General features: G+C 39.7%; 2 protein-coding genes across 2 annotated transcripts in view; one reads left to right on the forward strand and one right to left on the reverse strand.

Moving 5' to 3' along the window:
• LOC145901595 (dynein axonemal heavy chain 6-like) overlaps positions 1-15868 on the reverse strand; it is a 45902-nt gene extending 30034 nt beyond the window's left edge. Inside the window, exons 1-33 of the mRNA XM_082989331.1 lie at positions 15651-15868; positions 15158-15339; positions 14524-14721; positions 13818-13987; positions 13102-13299; positions 12631-12775; positions 12137-12333; positions 11704-11827; positions 11394-11494; positions 10955-11084; positions 10234-10291; positions 9815-9950; positions 9171-9345; positions 8572-8699; positions 8171-8315; positions 7606-7860; positions 7161-7310; positions 6699-6827; positions 6444-6599; positions 6114-6215; positions 5947-6046; positions 5469-5611; positions 5069-5161; positions 4881-5000; positions 4384-4547; positions 3912-4086; positions 3246-3432; positions 2507-2643; positions 1741-1971; positions 1203-1406; positions 813-958; positions 339-570; positions 57-194 (exon numbers count right to left, since the gene is read on the reverse strand). Coding sequence (XP_082845457.1) covers positions 57-194; positions 339-570; positions 813-958; positions 1203-1406; positions 1741-1971; positions 2507-2643; positions 3246-3432; positions 3912-4086; positions 4384-4547; positions 4881-5000; positions 5069-5161; positions 5469-5611; positions 5947-6046; positions 6114-6215; positions 6444-6599; positions 6699-6827; positions 7161-7310; positions 7606-7860; positions 8171-8315; positions 8572-8699; positions 9171-9345; positions 9815-9950; positions 10234-10291; positions 10955-11084; positions 11394-11494; positions 11704-11827; positions 12137-12333; positions 12631-12775; positions 13102-13299; positions 13818-13987; positions 14524-14721; positions 15158-15339; positions 15651-15768 — 5067 coding nt within the window. The 5' untranslated portion in view covers positions 15769-15868. The remainder of the gene's footprint in view (positions 1-56; positions 195-338; positions 571-812; positions 959-1202; positions 1407-1740; positions 1972-2506; positions 2644-3245; positions 3433-3911; positions 4087-4383; positions 4548-4880; positions 5001-5068; positions 5162-5468; positions 5612-5946; positions 6047-6113; positions 6216-6443; positions 6600-6698; positions 6828-7160; positions 7311-7605; positions 7861-8170; positions 8316-8571; positions 8700-9170; positions 9346-9814; positions 9951-10233; positions 10292-10954; positions 11085-11393; positions 11495-11703; positions 11828-12136; positions 12334-12630; positions 12776-13101; positions 13300-13817; positions 13988-14523; positions 14722-15157; positions 15340-15650) is intronic.
• Positions 15869-17029: 1161 nt separating this feature from the next.
• LOC145901614 (dynein axonemal heavy chain 12-like) lies at positions 17030-21568 on the forward strand. The gene is made up of 13 exons (XM_082989356.1): positions 17030-17319; positions 17436-17509; positions 17641-17805; positions 18040-18148; positions 18353-18511; positions 18868-19003; positions 19257-19431; positions 19590-19757; positions 19991-20096; positions 20173-20312; positions 20452-20560; positions 20758-20911; positions 20999-21568. Exons 1-13 carry the CDS (start codon positions 17098-17100, stop codon positions 21142-21144), a joined length of 1863 nt encoding a protein of 620 aa, XP_082845482.1. The 5' UTR covers positions 17030-17097; the 3' UTR covers positions 21145-21568.
• Positions 21569-21671: the final 103 nt, after the last annotated feature.

A 21671-nucleotide genomic window follows, 5' to 3' on the forward strand; every position in this document is an offset into this window, starting at 1 on the left:
CCCAAATATCACGTAAATGATAAACGCACTTGTTTTACCGCATTGTTGCGTCATACCTGCTCAGAACACAGCTTGTACATCTGAACCATCTTTTGCGAGAGTGCTTTGGAAGATTCGAAACCTTCACTGTACAAAATCACCTCAGCAATCAGTTTGTAGTCAGGTACCATCATAGCTATGGGTCTGAACAGCGCCTGGAAATGAGGAGTTTCTTGTAAATGGATCATAAATAAGGGGTTGAAAAAAAAAATTATTAAACAAACAAACATAATACACCCGCGAAGATGCGTCTATTAGCGCCTTTTCCAACCATATTCGCCCACAACCCCATTGCCTACCTTCAAGTTATCAGGCAGCTCAGTTCTCCCGGCGTACCCAGGGTTCATGGTGATGAAAGCGGCACAGGTCGCGTCCAATTTTATTTCCCGACCTTCGAACATGAATCGGGTGGCGCGCGCTGCTTTCGCGTTCCTGATTGTCAGAAGTTGCTGAGCGATGACAGAAAGCACCTCGATGTCGATACGGTTGAACTCGTCGAAACAACACCAAGCTCCTGATTGGGCGAGACCGCTGCACGTGATCAAAAGAAGAGGACCAGTGATTTGGACGAAATACAGACAAAACAAAATTCAAAAAATATGGAAAAGTGCCAACATAAAAGCGGAAAATTGGGATTTATGATATTCTGGGTGAATTTAAAATGAATTTGCCCATCATACTAAAAGAAAATGCCAACAATATTGAAAAAAGTACATTAAAATAATATATATTTGGGACAGAAAAGGATAAAATTTCGTTTTTCGCTTCAGTACCTGAAAAATCTTCCCATAATCTTAAAGTCAAGTCCTTCAGAACAGTTGAATACGACACATTGTTTAGCGAGAGCCTTCGCAAGATCCTTGGTCGTTTCGGTTTTTCCAGTTCCCGCTGGTCCAGCTGGAGCACCACCAAGGTCAAGCTGTAGAGGTCACCAAAAAATTAACATCCCACTGACAATTTTCGTCTGTCACTTCATTTGAGAACTTTTGGACATTTGAAAAGTAACATTTTCTCTGTCTTCTAAAACCTAATTCGCCAACTATGAATCAGCGGTTTTCACTCACACTATACAACGCACTGATTGCTGTTTCAAGACAAGCATTTAAGAAAATTGACATCAAATATGTAATACAATCGGTCTCCCCAGTCGTAAAAACTCGCACCTGTAGCGCCCCCATGAGGCAAAGGTAGCACCTATCAGTGAGAGGAGTGATGACGAGTCTGGGACAAGCTCCAAGGTATTCGTATCCGTATATGTATTGTGAACCTGCACACCGCACTGCACAGTCATCTATATCTGATTCCCAGTAATAACGGAGTTGTCTCAGCCACTCGAAATTGGTCGGGCTGTCAACGTTCATCCTGACCTGTTAAGTTATAGATGGAAAATTAGGGTGATTGTTATGAGTCTTCTTACACACATGTAAATTAGGGTCTTCGAATAAACCGATGGTGCATTTTATCACCAGTGATGTTTTTGTTTGAGTCCGGAATGTAAAAAATACGTAACATCAGAAGAAAAATTACGTAATAACACAACTTGATTTCGATTGAAGGTTAAATTGTGTTCATTGAAAGTAAGTTACAACGCACTATAATCCCAATGTTACGAGTATTTATGAACAAAACCAAAAGAAAGAAAAAATTGAAAAATTAATGTTATGAACATGATGGCAAATTATTGTCGTCATCAACTTATACCATATCGGTGATGATGTCACGAGCGTGGACGTCAACAGTGATGAGAGCTGTGATGTTGTTACGGTGCAGTTGGGGAATTTTCGTCCGGACCAGTGCAGCGAGTCGGTTGAGTCTGTCGAAATTAACTTTCTCGAAGCTTTTCAAACCTTCCTCTGGTCCACCTTCCACCTCGCCCGATAATATCTGGCTCACCTCTTGACACCACATGGTTTGGGAGATCGTCAACACAACCTGGTATCAAGGACGGTTCTGTTTACTTCGCATCATTTCGGTCAACTACTGGGTTTTCTACTTTGGGCTCTGGGGTGGTTGACAACCACGTGATAGGGTAATGATCACGTGATAGGGTAATGGCCACGTGGTAGGGTAATGATCACGTGGTAGGGTAATGGCCACGTGGTAGGGTAATGGTCACGAGGGTAACAGTGGTGTATCTTAAACAGGTCACATATTCATGTGGGCTAATATACATTTATATGGATTGTGATTGGACAATGTCAGCCTCAGCTTTATTATTACTATTTTATTATTATTAGTAGTTGCTGGTGCACTATTTTGTACAGACTGATTACTTATTGGCGCGAGTTTTCGCGAGCCTATATCCTTACTTCATCCAAAAGAAACAATACATATAAGTAGGTGTGTCGTCGATACACCTACATTGGTGTTGGAAACAAAACCGCATTTCACCACATTTTACTAAATCTCAATGGATTTTCAAGTCCTTCATTTCATTTGGGAAGATATTTTTATCGTGATGACGTACCTGCGACGGATGAGCGGTACTCCATTCCTCTCGGGATTTTTGTTGAAAGTCGGTGATGGCAAACTTGGACATTTTCCTCAGGTTAACGACCATGGCCTCCTCCACTTTACCCAACCAGTCCTCCACGTTACCACGGGCTGTTTAAGGAATGGTTTCAGTTAAATTCCTGTTTTTGAAAATGTTTGAGACACTTTTCCTACAAATCAAGTGTTGTCCATATCTCTATTGTTGATGTTATAAAATGCCGAAAACGTAGAAACTTAAAATTAAATTGTCACAAATGGACACCAATTAAATAGTTGTCATCCGCATCACATGTAGGCAATATAAAGTAGGCAAATACTGCGATACTGAAGATGAACGGGTGGGCAAAGTTCTATGGCCACACAAACGAAGACCTTGCGGTACGACAAACGAATTTTATACATTAGCTGTTGAAACATCTGTAATCAAGTCTTTCTCGGACATAAAGCTAACACGAGTTCCTCTACGCATAAACATCCATCTGTCCGCATAATGTCATTTGTTCTGTAGCCATTTTGAGTTACGGGATATAACGCCCGAATTATTCTGATATGTACCAGCAAAACAGCACCACCCCACTGTCCTCCATGTAACTCCCAAAAAATTTAAATTCCATCAGGACAACGGAAGCCGAAAAAAACAATATTGTAAGTTATACAAAATAGTTCAAATGGTGAAGGTATTTCAATAGACAAAAGCCATCGACACGCATCACCTTTCAATCCCTTTCCAAGACTAACATTCTCTCCTTCAGGTGAAATCATGGCAATGATGTCGTTCGTTATTTGTACTTCTTGTTTCTCGCCACTAGGAGTCGCCTTTCCGTCCCCGCTCACAGCGACCGTCCCGAATTCGAGGAGGGCAATCGCATCGAAACATTTGCGGAGATGAGGTTGAACGGCCTGGGTAGGAAGAAGTTGGTGTCGTATTAAGAAAAGACTTGATTGATTTTAGCTATGTTAGTACGTAATGTTACTTTATACAACATGTGGGAGGTAAAACAATAAGAGCATTTTATAAAACTACGAAACAAAGTTACAGGCGGTGATTGGCAACATTGGTAAAGTCGCCTGACCCAAATACTAATCACAAATCCTGATCGGGATTCGTGGCCAGGATATCCTTGGTTCGAATCCCGGTTCCATCAAAAACAAATAAATAAGATAAAGGACAGAGTGGATGCCAACATCGACCCTCAATATTTGATTGTGACTGGCGTTCGGAAATCAAACTCTGGGGAAGTTTTAGGAGAAAAAAACACAAACAGTTGCCAAACTTGTAAGGATAAAGACAACACAACTCTGTTTTCATTTTCAGCAATTAAGGCTGCATAATCTGACGTCATCACGACCATCAAGTGACGTCATAGGTCACAACTTGCCTGTGGATTTCTTGTCTGAGCGAGAATCTCGAGTAGTTCGTCATTGGAGAGGAAATAAAACCTGGAGAAAATGACTCGTTTCGACTCGAGGTAAGCTTCAAGACATTTCTGGATCTGGTCGAGTAGAGCGTTGTTGTTCTGGAATTGTTCAACCAACCCTGGTTGCGTTGCGGCTCTGTGGAAAGTGTGTTGTCAGCTTTGGAGGTTGTATTGGTATATAATTGTATAACGAGGATAGAATTGCCCTTGATAACTTTGTGTGTCCACCTGCCTAAGTATAATTGCACGGCCGCGCATAGCTAAATTGAATGAGCCAGGTGGTGAGGTGCAGCAAGGAAGATAAAAAATCATTAAACCGAAAGCGATTTGCAAACAATGAATTCATGATAGTGGAACAGCATAACCATGTATTGGGTTCACCAGTTCTTCAAAAAATAAACCTCCCCAGTGCCCATGAAAACTATATAACCACCTGAGAGCATTAGGGAGTCGGTTGACTTTGCGCATAATTTCCTTCCAAGATTTGTCGACCGTCATAAACATCTTAGCTTCGGCCGGTAGTTGGCGCTGTATGTCGGGAGCACTGAAGATCGACTCGAGGTAGAGCCAGTTGCGTTGGCATGTCAACCATTCATCCTGTGTGATGTCACAAACATCCATTAAATACTTATATTGTGTATTCAGCTACAGGTATGTTGTTAGTTTACTTTGAACTGGAAAGTTTACGGATTTGTCAGCTTTTTTTGCTTTTCAACCACTGAATTTTGAGCTTTGTTTTTACCACATATTTCTACGACTTAAGTATTTTTGTTTTTTTTACCCGGACTTTTTTCGTCTCTACTAGGTCTGTATGGCTGTTTTAAATGTGTGTCATATATGATGACAAAAAAATAGATGTAATCTTGTAGAATTGGGCTTTTCCTCAACAAAGTTAATCGGGTGAGGACGTTATTAGCGGGTTGAACTTACCAGAGTGTCGTTCATCAGGTTGAGTTGCTTCTGCCAATCGTCGACCTTATCCTTGATCGGACCTACGTAACGTGATGACGCAATCGTTGCCACGGAGACGCGGCTGTCGTCAAGTTGTACCTAGCAACCGATGAAATATGTGAGATTGACATACTATGTTATTCATTGAAACATGAAGGCATTTTTACCTGAATATCGTCAGTTCCACCCAGGATAAAGACGTCCTTGGAATCTCTGTGAGGAAGAACCGCGAATTCAGTCGCCTTCCACGAATCTTCCACCTGTTCGTATCGGAGTTTGTTAATTTGGGCAACGGAAGCTTTAATGTTCAGTTTTGCCATAAATATGAAAATGTATCGCTTTGACAACAAATCCTGATTTTGATAATATTTTTAAAAAAAACTGTGGGAAACGACCAAGGAATATGACAGCAAATATTGAAAAAAAGCCTGGCTGTTCTTTGTGTGTGTATTGGAATATGACAGATACATGTGTTTGGTTGTCACGCGTTATAACTTATGCGAGGTTACTTGTGGTCAATTCCGTGATTGCATACCGGGGTAGGGAATCAAACCCACCACCTCCTACCTTCTTAAGCATGGTTTCAAGGGACGCCTCCCCAGACGCTTGGCCAGAAACCTCCTCAATCGCTTCGGCATTCTCGAATGTTCCCCATTCGTTGAGGTTTCGGAAAGTCAAGGATTCGTCTTCACCATCGGCGTCCTTTGAGCCTAAAACACCCAGCGATTAATTTAATCTTGGACAAACACAAAATACAGTTTAATCTAATTGTCAACAGCGATTGATTCATCGCCAAAATTGCTCATCCTGCTGTCTGTCAAACGCATCGAATTGAGATCTGTTTAGGTGAAATTCAGGCCCCGCATTCGTTTTGTCCTAATCACCCCCGCATTTTCTTAAATTAGCCCTGGCAACGCAGATGAACAGAGGAACAAAATGAAACCTCCAGGTTGACCAAAAACCCACGCAGAGCCAGTGACCGACAAAAGAAACTCATTTTTACCATTACAATAATAAGGACAACATTGTTTTCTCATTCACTTACTCTGTCCTGGCGTCGGCAACTTCTGACCAATGACGGTCTCTATCGCCTCCCAGTGGCGAGACTTCAAGAAGGGATTTCGCAAATTTGTTATCACCGGCATCTATAGTGTGACGCAACAGTGAGTTACGCTGTAATGTTGGTGAGCTTCGGTACGTTTATTGCCCTACCTTGTCTCGCATATCGTTGACTTTGCCTTTCAGCACGGGTACTACGTCATTCGGGGGAAGTCCCTTCTCGAGTTGGTGGGAGAACTTTCCATATTTGGCAACCTGGCAACGGAAACGGACGTTTTTTTAAAAAAAAAATGCTTTATTGTTTCATGCCATTTTTTTAAAGAAGGGATTTCACGATAATGTGACCGGTTGCAAAAGTTTTAAACCAACCATGGCTTTTTTCTGGTTGTGAGTCAATTTTGTCTTTTCTTTCAATCACAAACGCACGCAAATGTGCTTTGGGAGCCCAGATATTGTACTTTGAACACCGCAATAACCACTGACCTGCATGTTCATGTTTTCTGGTTCCAACGAATCGAACTTCACGTCCAACCACTCGTTATAAAGAACATCCCACTCATCCAACGAGTTCCAGAGCAGATCTTTCAACTTCAGTTCAGCGTGGACTTCCTCCAACTCGTCAAACTTCGTCGCTTCGACCTGGAAACCCGAAGGTTTGAGGGTTTACCAAATCCGTTTAATAACATGTAGTTGTATCGGAGACGTTCTGAAGCAATCCATCATCAAATATTGTCAAACCTTAAACTTCTTCTGATATCCCTTGTATTGGAACGCTCTCTTCTGCAGCTCCTCCATGGATGTAATCATCTTCTGAATCGTTCCTTTTACTTTGGTTTTGTCCGATTTGTAATCGAGAATAAATGGATCCTGGCCAATTGGCAAAAACAGGTAAAAAAGTGCGTAATATGTAAGAATCAAAACTTTTTTTTATGAAACTCATTATTTTTTGCACGTAATGGCTAAAATAGCGATTGCTCAGGCTGAATGACTTGTTTCTTTTCATTCAAAACACATTCAAGTGATAATGCAAACCATGTTAAAACGATAAAATTCACTTTAAGGTTAAGTAACTGGTTGAGGTTAAATAACACCCAAAATACAGTAAGAATCATTTATTAAAACTTTTTTCTCGTCGTTACTTTGGCATTTGAATGAACTAATAACATGTGTTCGGTTTTTAGTCAAGATAAAATTTCAAACCTGGCTTTCTTGTTTAATGGCCTTGACTTCCTTTCCAAGTTCGGCGATATCCTTATCCAGGTGGTTGCAGAATTTATCGATATTTGCATCGCGTTCCGATACCGATTTATCGATCGCGTTACGCACGGTATGTATCGATGGACGGAGGGTCTGAAAGAAGGTATCGTATCGGTGACAAAGGATAATTCGAAACTCGGAAATTATTGACCATTTCCTGAAGTTGTCAATGAAAAAAATGTTGATGAACTTCAGTTCAAAGGAAAAGTTTCCAAACCGTTAATTTTACAGGTTTCGCAGCCCAGGCATTGCAGCCTACCTGGATTAGCCACTTTTTGCATGAAACATTACTGCGCGTTTTCAAACCATATATTTTTTTAGCACTGAAGCCAATACATGTTTAGCTAAAATTACTTTCTTGTAGTAATATTGAACAACAAAATCATACCTTGTAAACCGCGAAGTCTTCGGGCGGTGTTGGGACTTCGTATTTATCGATAAGGTCGTACATCATCACCACGATACTGGACATCTCGTCGAGCGGTTCGATTCTTTCCTGTATCTCATCGAGGAAGGAAAGCGAATCAACAAACTCGATCGTGGAAGCCGGGACCATTTCCAGCTTAAACTGGGCGTCTTGGGCCTCCGATATGATGGCGTCCATTTGGCGTTTTGCCAGTTTGGGAAGGAGTTCGTTGATGGCCTGCGGTAGAGAATGAATGTGAAAATACGTCCACAGTATTGAAATATAATAACAAGGATTCCCAAAAGTGGATTACACAACAAAATACGAAGGGTTCTGTCTGGTTTCAGGTAAATATAGGCAAACAAAACTTGTCTGTTGATCTTTTGAGCAATAATTGCATGAGCACCGGGAAAAAATGAAATAAAATACGACAATTTTGGTGAAAAACGTTTGGGTTCAGCAGTCGTAGCTGTGTTTTATCCAATTTATTGTAAGTAGTAGTTTCAATTCGTTACGCAAAATATTTCCATTCACGCATTCCTTTTACCTCCAGACATCTCAATGGGTTTGGAATTAGTCTGTCTTTGAGTTTTGTGGCGTCGACGAGCAACATACCGAGTGGTCGCTTGCTTTTAATCGAAACAGCTGCCTTGTGTTGGTTGTGATAACGGTCCAAAGACTCCGAGAAAAACCTGAATTAAAATAACTAAATGTGTTTACGAATGTTGTAAATGTTGTGCTGGTTTGAAACTTGCAAGAAAGAAGCCAAATAAGGTAACTGGGAGGCTTATAACAATGATATCTGTCTCACCATAAAAGCAACCACATTAAAGAACGTAACCCTAACAACAATGATGTCATAACCGTTAATCGAATAAACATTGCCTTTTTTGGCCCCCAAAAAATGGAGTAAAATTTCAAAAAACTTCAGTAAAGGTTGCAACGTACGTGACATCATGATCGTCATCATGTATCTTCCCGAGGTCGAGGAGTTCGTTTTCACGATAAAACTCGTGGAAGTGGGAGAGGGTATCGGCGTAAGTATCAGCTGAGTGGAAAGCACGACTCGCACATTCCTGCAAAGCGAGATTTTGTGATAATGTAAATTATCACATCCAGGCTGTTACTGTTTACGGTTTTGGAAATAAATAACATTATAGTATCAAAGTAATGTTGGTCATACAATCTTGTTAAAAACTCGTAAAGTTTAAGCATATACCAGTTCTTTTTGATACCACAAGCAACTCTTTTAAAAAAAAGCGGTCGTATCTAATAAAGGGCAAACCGGTTCGTCGCATTATCAACACCAGGGTCTGAACCGCCGTCATGTAACCATGATGATATATGTAAAACTTTCGACGCAAAATATTTAAACCTTTGAGAGAAATGCAGACAGGTGTACACACTGTTTCGGTCTGCAAATTCTCATCTGTCTATGATATGTACACCTGTCTGCAGCTCTCATTGATTTTTGTGGCTCTTTTGCACATATATGATTTGAGAGCGAGTTTTTAAGAAGTGTCAACGGAACTCGCATGTCCACAAACCTTGATATTTTCAACGAGATCCAGGAGATGTCGATCGTCCTCAAACATGGCTCCCAATGAGGGGCCGTCCCCACATGTCTTCTCTTCAAACTTATTGTTTATGATCGGTCGAGTGAAAGCCTCGAAATAATAATCCGTAACCAGGTTGGAGACGGATAGAACGGTCTCTTGGAATCTACATAAAAGTATTTAAACGTTGCATGTTTAATAAGAGGATTCTGCATTGTCACTCGTATATTGCAGGACATACACTGTAGGACGTTATAATAAAACCCTTACAAAACGAGTATGATAATATATTCGATAATATCCGATTGTGTTCTACAACCTTATTGCTCAAATAATTGTTATCCTTTCCAAAACAAGTTAACAACACGCTGTTTACCCAAATTACTACAAGGATGAGGACCGAAAACCCGAACAATGCAATTTTACCAAGATTTGTCTGTTAGACAGTTCGTGGTGCTAAAGGTCGCGGGTTCGAACCCCACCGGGATAGAAATCAGTCAATTTGGATTTATCGGGTAATCGTGGTTTTGATCCTGCGATGTCTGCGATGTCGTTTCGTTCCCAGGTAATTCATTTATTTTATTTCGGTCACAACCGATAATTTGCAAAACTGACGAACACTTGTCGTACCACACCTTGTTATGACGTCACCGAGGATCTCATGGAAATCATCCACACTGGGGAGGAAAGAGAGATTGTGGACTTCGAGGTCGAACTCTGTGAGGAAGAGGGGAGGGAGGACTGGAGACTCCTCTTCCTCATCAACCGTTCCTGTGGATTGCCGATATTTTATTTTACTTTTGGAAAAAAGGGAGATTGAAGGAAAGACCAGATTGTCGACCTTGCAATGTTACGTCATCGCTTCTACAAAATGTGTGTGAACTACTTTTGACAAGATTTCGAAAATAGTGACTACAACTATCCGTAAGCTTGCTTATAAACTTGTATTTTGTTTATCTTATAAAACATTTCTATTTTGATGCAGCAGCATGCAGCTGCTTTACAATTGATTTTAACACCAACGTCTCGCAAACTCCTGCAACAAATATCCGACCTGGTATGGTGGTAACAACAGTAGCGCTTTCTTCTTGTTGTGCGGGTGGTTCTTCTTCCTAGAAAAAAAAACGATACTTTAGAATTTTTTGCAAAACTCAGAAACTTAAACACAACACACCGTCTGTTGCTATGTTCATGTACATTCTAAGGCCGGGTTTCAAAATCCAAAGTCAAATAGATAAACGCCGTGGTAGTGTTTCATAATGTCTTGGTTAATTATTATTATGTTCACCACTTTCAAAACTTAATTATTTTACAAAATTACATATTAGTTCAGTACACAGATGGAAAACCATTGGAATTGTTTGTATATCCACACAATACACAGTTGAATACAAAAGCAATGCGATACGTCGGTATTGTCACTTCCTTTGTAAAACATAACATCTGGAATTTAATCCTAGGTACAGGATTTCCACAAACACAAGAGCTGTACAAGTCATGCAGTATTTAGCTGCGACTCGATCTCCATAAAGTTTTAATATACGTAATCTGTGGCATCAACTTATCATAAGATTAGTATACTGTATGAAGTCACATTTGTTTTCGAAAATCTTGACCTCAAACCCTTCACACCGCCCATCAACCACACACACAAAACTCCCATCACAGAGATATCAGTATAGAAATAAATTGACACATCGCAACGTGCATTCTTATTTGTGCCGTTGATTTTTCCTCATTTCAGTAAAATCAGGTTTGTTGCAATATTAACCCACCTTGTCCCAGTTCCTCAACGCATCCTCACTCGGTGTTTGGTTGAGTTGTTCAGTCAGGTAGTTGAGCAACGTAGACACAGAGTTCACGGCCAACACGTGCATCGTGTTCACAATCAAGTAATCGGACAACCTGCATTTATTTTGTGCAACGTTGTTACAAGCAATTCCTTGAACATTAAGGTGTAAAACGCGATTCACAACATAACATATTTTGTGACGCTTTATGATTTGAGTTGTGCAGTTTTTAGGTGTTGCTATATGAGCTACTTTAAGCATAGAAAAAAAACGTTTTACTATTAGTTCACATAACTGAGAACGGTCACAGTCTGACCTTACTGCGCCGGAGACGAACCGCTTTTACACAAGCACGGTCCAATGCATTTGTTTGTATTTGTTATTTTGGAGTGATCCGACAGTAACTACAAAGTCGAATACAAACCTGATGAAACTCGTGAGTCTTCGACAGTGGGATCGCTTATTTGCTTGTTCCGTGTACGTCATCTTTTCGGGGGCATCCCCGAACATGTCTTCGATCTGTGACTGTTGGGAAAAAGAAACCATTTCAGTAAAAGTTATTCCTATAAATTAAGTACACTTCACAGGGCGCCTGCATGACTGGATAATCCTAGTGGTTTTATCGGTGCACATGTTATATTTTATGTACCATGTATATTGTTCACGTGCGCAGTAATTTTGCAAAAAAAAAGGAAATTTGATATGATTCATTTTACAACTTCGTTCTGACCTACCTGTACAAGCATGGAAGACCCAGCAGTCCCTGGGATAGGTTGTCCGTCTTCCCCAATCATTCCAGGACTTTCAGTGTCGTAGAAATAATCGTCTGGTGTGAATCCAACTTCCAATAACGCGGTTCTGAAAATATTCACATTGAAATATAAAATTTGTTAAATTAATGGAAGTCTGGCCACGATTTTGCAATAAAACCATGTGATTTTTTATCACATTACCCGGAATTCGAACCCACGTTAGATTGGGGCTACCCAAAGTTTTATGTTCTGTGATCCCTATTACGGCAAAGAAAGCTCGTGTTTGAATTCAACTGTCCTTATGTGCCAAGACAATAGGAAAGAGCATTCATGTATAATATATAGGTATTTAGCCTACTGAGTGATGCTACCCATTGCCCGTTAAGATTTCGTGGCAGTACAAACGCATACATACCTGCATGCGCTCCTGACAACCTCTTTAACCAAATCCCTGAACTCGGAAAGTCGACCTTGGACTTCAGACAGTTGTTTAAACTGGGCATCGCGGAACTGTACAAGTTGGTAAGTGTAACCCTTCTCAATGCGACATAATCCCATATCGCTAATGCGGTAACACATTTCTCTCACGTTGAGCAAAGCCGGGCGGAGTGACTGGAAAATATCACAATAGAAATATGTAAGGTGTACGCTTCAGTATAAGTATAATATGGCACTGCATATAGATGCAAATTCTTTAAGCGTATGCTGAGATTAAATGACATGACACAACTAGACAGCATTATATTATGCAGTATGTTAACATATCTGATATTCCGCTCAATATGATTGTAATATTCCTTGTGCAGCTTTCACCAAAATTTAAATGCCGCTGATCATTTCTTCAAAACATCTCGTAAGCTACGTGATGTGTTTCAAGCGTAAACATTCGAATGAATCTCAGAAACTTACCGGATTCAGTAGGAAGAGATTTTCCTCCAGAGCCTTCCGACACTTTTCTTTCTTATGATGTCGAACGTTTCGTCTCCACACAGCAAACGCCTTCCACTTCCGGAAGAGGTTAAAGGTTGGAATGTTCACCAGTTGACAATAATATCTACAAAGTACATCAATGTTACAGAGGTTTTGGATGAAAGGGTTTGGGTTAACATTTTTTGCGTTTAAAGGCACTTGCAAAATAAAGATTTTGCATTAACCATGGATTTGAACTCTTTTTTTTTCTAAAAGTCATTGAATAAAATGAAATATCGGTGAAATAATCGCTCTGTCAAAAACAAGCTGGCATTCCTAATGGTGTTTTAAATAGAAGCTGGTAAAGGAACGAATATTGCAACAAGATTAAGATTTATACTCAGTTCAAAGTAGCTATTTGTATGACATTAAAACCCAGGGTTGATTTGACTGGAAGTAAACTTTACACACCTGTATTCCTGTTCCCAGCGGTCGAGGTCAGTGAACTCTGTTTCGCCGCCGTGAACTCTAGTAACCCCTTGCACACTGATGGTGGAATAATCGTCTGGAATGATGTTTTCGTGCGTCACAATCCGAAGGTTGTATGGAGAATATTCATTGGATGAATGACCCACACGCGGCGTCATGTATAGAAACCCGATCCTTCTGCTGCAGAACAAGTACATAAATTGAATAAATTAAATGTGTTTTTTACTTGACCATCACTATATTACTAAATTGATCAGAATATGGTGCAAGCAATGGTAGGTGATATCAAAGAGGTGCCAACCACCTTTAAAGTAGCATTGGCCTTGGGAATAAACAAATTATGTTGAAAAGGAGTTCGCTGTGCAACATTTAAAATATACTGTCAGTTTAAAATACCAACATAAAAAATATCCAACTAGAACTAACAACTACACAATTTTTAACCAAGCAATATAGAACACATAACACATAACAAAAGACAAAATGTTCATTATATCAACTGCCGTTGATAAATAATATTTTTTTTCCTTTTTTTTTTCAACAGTAAAAAAATTCTTCTCAAATAACCTAGGTTGGCCTTGGAATCCATTTTTTACAAAACTTTTAGTGCAAAGATCCCAAGACCAAATACGGTTGTCAGTGGGATATCTATATGTTTACAAAAACATTTCTAGTCAAACAATTTACAGCAGACTTACTTAGTTTTCACAATTTCAATAATCTGTTGTGGTTCATGGATGTCAGCTTCAATAATATCTTCAACAGAAAGCCTGAAGATTGCTGCTGGGTCCAGGGTGATCGATCTGGCACGCGAACTTCTTGAAGAACCGGCTTTCTTTGGATGCTTGGGTGGGATTGGTGACAAACGCTACAATAACAAGTGTATGACTTAAATTGTGACCTGTTGAGAAGCATGGATATGTTAAACCACTTCTTTCTACAATCTTATGTCTCCAATTTTTGAAACATAATTTTTTTCTATATCATAATTATTTTATTAGGCTTCCAGAGTAACTATAGTTACTTTGTATTGTCAGAATCCCCTGATTGCCATAGCCAACAAAGACATAGTAACAGATTTTTTGAACAACATAAAATCCTAAGTCGCTTGTTTGACAAGGGTTTCATAGATGTATATATACATGTATATATATATTTAGGAACACAATTCACGGATAAACTCATATTCATAATTCTGAGAATAAAAAGACTGCCCCATACTGTTATTAACATCGTCATGTTTAAACTGATAATGGCATAAGTTTTTGCCGAAACGTTTTAAACATGGCAATGTTAATAACAGTAGAGGGCAGTCTTTTTATTCTCATAATTATATATATTTTATCTGTAAAATATAGTGTACTTGCAATAAATTTACAAAACTGGAAACACATCAGGAAATACCTGCTTCTCCATAGATCCATGCATCTGTCTTGTCTGGTATGCAGGAGTAATGGAAACGCTTCCAACAGTTGCCGATCGCTTGCGAGAAGTCTCCCTCGTTGTTGAAGGAGGTCTCCACCCTTGTCTCATCATAGCAAGCCTGTTTTGCTCTTGAATGTAGCTTGGTTGATTGTGGGCTTGAAACAGAGCTAGAGTGGGCTGAAAGAATACAAACCAAGTGAAAGGAACAAGAAAATATATCCATGAAAAATATTACTGTTGCTGTCAGGCATATTGTAATTTAATAGTCTGTTCTTCTGGCACAGCCAAAAATTGTTCATAATGTGCACAAACAAAAAATAAAAAGTGGAAAAAAATAACCAAAAACATATATTGGGTTGAATAAAATTACATGCAAACATATCAATCCGATGAATTAAAATAAATAGGAAACCATATATGTATATATATCATGATACAAAGTTGTACTAAGGTGTATATAAACTTAATATTATGTAAAAACATTATTATGTCACCAACAGACATATTCAAACCGTTCAAAACAACTTGTTGCCTCCATTTACTGACACTACACTTATATATATTTTAAAACTATGGTTGCAAATAACAATCAGTAAATAACTCTTATGCTCACCAAGGGTTCCAGACGAATTTCTTTTTGCTTTTCTCTGGTTGTCCTTTGAGCTTTAGTGATTCTTCGCAGTCCCACAGTTGCTGTGTTGTAAGCTGTCGACTGTGCCGGTGCCATTGCGTAGAGGCGAGCTTTAAGTTTTGCCTCATCCATGACAGTACGTGGAAGTACTATCTCTGATGCACCTGAAAACACCAGTTGTGTTTGTTGCAATTGACAACCATGCTATGTATAATAAATGAACATCCAAACACACAAAATAGTGACCTTTTGTAGTGACCTTTTGCTTAAGTTTACTGATGGAAAAGGATAAACTTAAATTAAAGTTCTATGTACTGTAATAAAAAGCCATATGTTGATATACATTTTAAAAAGGAAACTTTTCACATAATACCATGTTATTAATTATGAAACAATGTGAAAAAAAATTACAAAAGTGAATCACTTTAAATTATTGCCAGTGACAAGTAAGGATATAGAGCCAGGGCAAAAGTACCTGTGTTTGGCCGATGGCTTTGCATCGTTGTTGTTCGACTCACAAGCTCCGGGGGCGGTCCAATATTCAACCCATTAATTTCACTGTGACCGAGTTGGTCAACAGTAGACTCAGCCATTCTTGTTCGTTATTCGTTTTCCAACTTCGCTTTATATTTTCAGTCAAACCAAAAAAACTACATCTTACTTAGGTCAATAGCAGTCCTTTTGTAAACTTAAAATAACGCTAAAAAGTAATTAAACAGCTCAAATATACACGTAGGAACGAAAGCGCATTAACGTGAAGCAAAACCAGGTCAAGAGATGGAGACCCCAATGCGTTTCTATGACAACATTTTAGCGACACCGAGTGTCTGTTTCTAATACGCCACAAAATTGGTAATTTTTTAACTGGGGAACAAAATATTTTGAAATATTGATTTTTTAGAAAAAAAAGAAAAGGTTTTTGAAAAACCGTATTAATGATAAAAAGAAGGAGCATTAACTGCATTTTTGGATGTTTTAAAAGGATTTCTGAAGCTGACGGTGTTATTTGTCACTAAAATATCATTTAGTAATTCCCAACTGGATTACAGGCAATACCTGGCTGGGTTGCAACGCATGTTTATCCGTTGATTTAGCAATCACGTGCGAATGATTCAGAACAGCTCTGGGTCCCTGTGAGAGACAGACTTGATGATGGCTTGCAGTTTATAAATAGACAGTGGTTTGAGACAGATAAATGCATGCAACAGCCATTGCGCACGTCTGCACTCTCTTTGTTTGGCAGATGGAGTTTTACAGCAAGAGTGCAGATATGTATGTCGTATGTTCGTTCCCAGAGCAAGATATCAAAGAAGAAAAAAAGTTATAGAATTAAATATACATTCTAAAAAGCAAAGGTTTTGTGAAATGTCAACTTAAATAGTAAACACAATACAAGGAGAATATACTAACTGTATTTGCTTGACGTCAAACAACCTCATATCCGTCAGGGTTTTACTTAATATTACAGCTCATAGTAAGAGCAATTAGTTGAAAACAACGCTCAATTTTGCAGTGAGATGGCTCCAGGATAATTTCGCGTTTTGCAAACAATAGATTAAATGAAGGACACCCAATGTTGTTTGGTCGTTCTGTAAACAAAATGTTATAAATGTGGTGTACATAAACAGATATTAAGGAACAAACAACTTCAGATACGGTTGTTTTGTAACATATATAAACAGAACAGGTATCGGATTGTTTTTGTGGCGCTTGAAGTGGGGGCAGACACAAGGTGATATTTATTGAAGCCCGTATTTTTGCTTCTCATAGGTTTATTTACTTCAAATACATAAAATAAGTTGTCTGGGATTATTGTTTTGATTGCAAATAACAACTCTTTGAAACACAAAGGTCAAGGATACGCAGTGTTTTTATAAATATATAATTTTGTTTTTTTACCGCTGTTTGAACAACTTGTAAATATGAGTCTTTTCACCGACGTGAGTTTATTTCCAATATCTGCTGAGGAGGAAGAAAGGCAGCTGATGCTCGCCATCATGGAAAGCCTCCAACCGACCGGACATGAAGAAATACCGGAAACTGAACACAGCCAAGACGATAAAGAAAAACCGCCAGACGTCGCTAAGGAGTCCACTGCAAGCACTTCGAAACCGCGGAATTTTAAAAGATCAAAAACAATGGTTGTAAGTTGCTGATGTGATAAGACCAAGTTGATTTCACTTTCTTCCGTCATCTTTTCCATCTTCGGCTTAGCGCAACTTCAAAGAACAATTATTACAAACAATTTCTCTGTCCACAGTTGTTCGACGACAACGAAGGGGAATCCCCTCAAGCTCAACTGCGACGATCTATGTCGATCGGAAACGGGAGTCCGTGAGTCCAGGATTCTCGTATCATTATTTTGAATGGCGATTTACAAACTTTCTTTTAGCGACTAAGCTGGACAAACCTTGCTTCAAACATTTTACTCGTTTTACGCGAATTATACACGTTGACTTTTCCAGGCCACGACCTACGTTTCTGACCGACTGCTGCGAAGTGAAAAGCGCCCTGGCGGCAAGAAACAAAGAATATATTCGCTGCTTGGTGGCGTCTTGGGGCAGAGTAACGTCACCAATCCACTCAGCTGTGGTCGTCGGCCACAACCGATGCCTTGGTGAACTTCTAGAGTAAGTGCAATTGTGGTACTCACAAATGACAAGACCAGTTTAAGCATAAATACGGAACCGATTTAGCACCTTCAATATCTTTCTTCACCAAATTTGTTTGGGTTGATATTCTGAGAGAACCTATACCCAACGTCATAGCTTTAGCAAGATAGCTTTTATTATTACGAGATAATTAAACACAACTGTTTTGGGTGTTGCGCTTGTTAGTAACCATTTTGGCTTTTCTGTCTACAGAGCTTTCCCGGACTTGATCAACTCCACCAACACGAACGGGGAAACCCCGTTGTACTTGGCCACTTACCACTCACATGAAACAGCGGTGAAGCAATTGCTACAGAGCGGGGTGAGTCTTAATACGACTCCGTTTTTAATTCTTGTTGATAAATTTTGGCAACTTACCCTGTGACGTATCGATTTTCTCCTCTCACTTTGGGCACGTTCATAAATGCGTTTGTTTCGGGGTTTAAAATCAGTCGACTTTCCCGTGTAGACAGGACAACTTTTAACACAAGTGGTAAAAGTTTTTTTTTGCATTCTGTTGTTCAAGGCCGACCCCAACGTTGGGAGAAACGCCCATGAAACGCCCCTTCTCGCCGCCGTTGATAACGACTGTCGCCATGTGGTGCTGGAGCTTGTAAAAGCGGGTGCTGACGTCAATCGGCCGTTAAACAGAAACTGGACGGTTCTACATGAAGCGGTGTACAGAGTATGTCGACCGGTTTAGGGCACAAAAAACGGGGTGGAAAAAAAATTATGTCCAAAAAAATCTGTGGTGGCCAAACCCTTTTTTTGTCTTGCAGTTTTCAAAATCAAGATTAAAAATCACTAATTGCACCTGTCTAGAAAAAATGGTGGTTTAACCACAAGTTGTACTAATGTGGCCTCCTGCGTTTTATTTTATTCTCGTGCTTAAGCTGTTGTAATAAACAACTTTTCCATCAACATGCCCTCATTCAACACTAGACTGTTGCACAACCAAGCGCTAATCTTCGCTATTACGTCATTATCCCCAGGGATACGATTACGTCACCAACACTTTACACAGGGGATATTTTGCTGCAGGGTCACACAGCGAGCTTGCAAGTGTTGCTCCAGAACAAAGGAGATCCAAACATCCGGGACTGTTACGGCATCAGTCCCGTGTTCACTAGTGCCGCATGCGGAAGAAATGAGTGTTTGAAGCTCTTGTTACAATCAGGTAACGAGCACCTATTTAAATGCTATATTATGCAGAAAAATTAAATTATAGAAAGGGAAGGATTTCTTGTGGTGGGTAATTGTATTGGAAATTAGGTTTTATTGCCTTGAAATAAGTAAGGTATTTTTCTTGTTAGCTTAATGCCAACATTTATCATTTAGAAAGGCTTTTTTTACAAAGAACAAGCGTTTGTTTGACTTAGAACCAATAATTTAACCTTCACTTTTTATCATTTGATGTAATTTTGCCACAGGAGGTGACCCCAACCTTTGCGCGGCAAGTAAAAGTGCGCCACCACTCTACGAAGCTTGTAAGGAAGGTCACCTTGATTGCGTCATCACGTTGTTGGAAAACGGCGCCAATCCACATCTGGTGAACTGTGATGGACTTTATCCCATCCATGTCGCTTCAGCGCGTGGCTTTGAAGAGTAAGAATCCGATGAGTGGTAAAATATAACCTACACTGTAGTGTGTAAAAGATAGACCCCGCAATCCACAGCATAGTGGGTAGCACAATGAACATGGTGAAACGAAAGTCAAATGAATTGTAGGCGGAAGATATTTACATTTTTTTGTTCTATCGCAGGATAGTTGAAAAGCTGCTGCCCATCACAGACATCAAAATGGCCGAAAGTTGCGGAATGAGTCCAGTGCATTCGGCGGCAAAAGGCGACAATATTGAAATCCTGGAGATGCTGATTAATCACGGATATGACGTCAATATTAAACTGACTAGGGATAAAATCACCTACAGGTAACAATGCACATTTAACCCGATTAGGGCTAATTGCATTCATTCACTTGTTGAATACACGCACTACTCGTTTGCTCTGTTAAGCGTGGTGTTTTCGAATATCAAAGATGTACTGTTTTCTTCCGTTCTAGCGCGTTTATCTCCAAACTGTAAACAAAAACCATAAATTGTCATAGCAAGAAAATCGTATTTCGTTCTGTATTTTGAAATTGACATGACGAATTTTCATGCAGAGATCGGAGACAAACTGCTCTCTTCTTTGCCGTTTACAACGATTCAGAAGAAGCAACAGAAATATTACTCCAGGCTGGCGCTGAAACAGAGCTTGACTATGTGAAGGTGACTAATAGAATTTGCACAGTAGATTAAGGTTTGCGGGGATGTTGGACAAAAGTTAATCCGGTCTTGCTATCAGCCTCTGTTGGTCGCCGTGAGCCATAGTCAGTACGATATGGCCGAACTTCTTCTGTCACACGGGGCTGATGTAAACGCGTGCTTCAACGAGGACGGTGCATATTTTCCAGCGTCGGTTGCATTCGCACTGAGGGATTTCAGGTAAGACCACTTGGGCATTCATAATGATGTGACTTTTTCGCGTATTTTATATCAAGTATCTTTGTATTGCCTACATTTTTCTGGAAGTAGAATGTCTGCCTTTCTGCGCGTTTCATTTAAATTTCTTTTTTACTCTTAGAATGTTGAAACAAGTTCTAATTTCCGGATGTGACGTCACTAAATGCCTCACGTGCGCCATCGGTGGTCAAGATCATGCTCGCTTCACCAGTTCGGAACGCAGGCAATCCGTGAGTTGATATTTAATTGGAGGGGTGGCGTAATTGCCCTCTTTATTGTCGCATTCAAGTTAACTTCGTATTAACCCCCTGCTAGTCAACAGCAATGCGTACATTCCTTATATGTTGTTTGGTATTGGACGGCCGTAATCCGCTTGCTACATTATTAAGCTTTTCCTTTTTTGTTGAAAAATTATAATATTTTCCAGTTTTGTCACTTCTTGACGGAAGACCACCAAAAAGTTTGGTGCGGTTGTACGGTTTTGTATCTCCTTCAGTTTGTTGGAAACGTAAAACTATGTCATCAAATTCTTAGCGCCGTAGAGAACAGCGATGAATGGGAAGACATCAAAAGACTTACAGGTAATAATTAGATCCTGTTACAATGAATGGAAGAAAATGCCAAAGTGTCAATAAATGGTAACAGCTAAATTTTGTGTTAATTTTTAGATAATCCCAGGACATTGCAGCACTTATGTCGCCTCCAAATCCGAAAATCTGTTGGAATTCAGGCACTACGTCACAGCACAACATTCGCGTCCCTCCCAATTCCAGGACCTTTGAGCAATTACCTCATCTACAGTGACGTGCAATGACGTAACGGATTGTTAAATTAGGGATCAGGTCACGTGGTGTCAACAGCGCCCTCAAACGGGACTTGCTCTTTTGATTGGGATATTGGAATTTCTATTGGACAATGCAAATGTCATTGTGGCCTGACAGGCTCGCGACAAATCGACAGTCGGTTATATCCATTTGCGCAAACGATTTGCAACACTTATTCCGGAGGCCGGCAACCTTTACCTGGCCTCGGGCCAAAGCCAAATTCTGCAACGTATCAGCGGGCTGTACTATTTTGGCACTAACAAAACATCGTTCTTTTTTTACGGCCTGTAGGTTGCCGACCCGTGATTTATACGATACATGGAAATAGCACTGTCAATATGATGGCGGAAACTCTGGATTGTGACAATAGTCTATACTTTAGGACTTTTCTACTTACATCTACTGAAATGTGGCTCACTACTGTGACATGAAAATACAGACTAAAACGTTGGTTTCCAGCCTAGGGTCCAAAAGTTTCAGGGGGCTCTAGGAATCCCCTGTTTATTTAGGGAGTTTA

This window comes from Ascidia mentula, chromosome 5 (assembly GCF_947561715.1).
Source record: "Ascidia mentula chromosome 5, kaAscMent1.1, whole genome shotgun sequence".
Classification (NCBI taxonomy): Eukaryota; Metazoa; Chordata; class Ascidiacea; order Phlebobranchia; family Ascidiidae; genus Ascidia; species Ascidia mentula.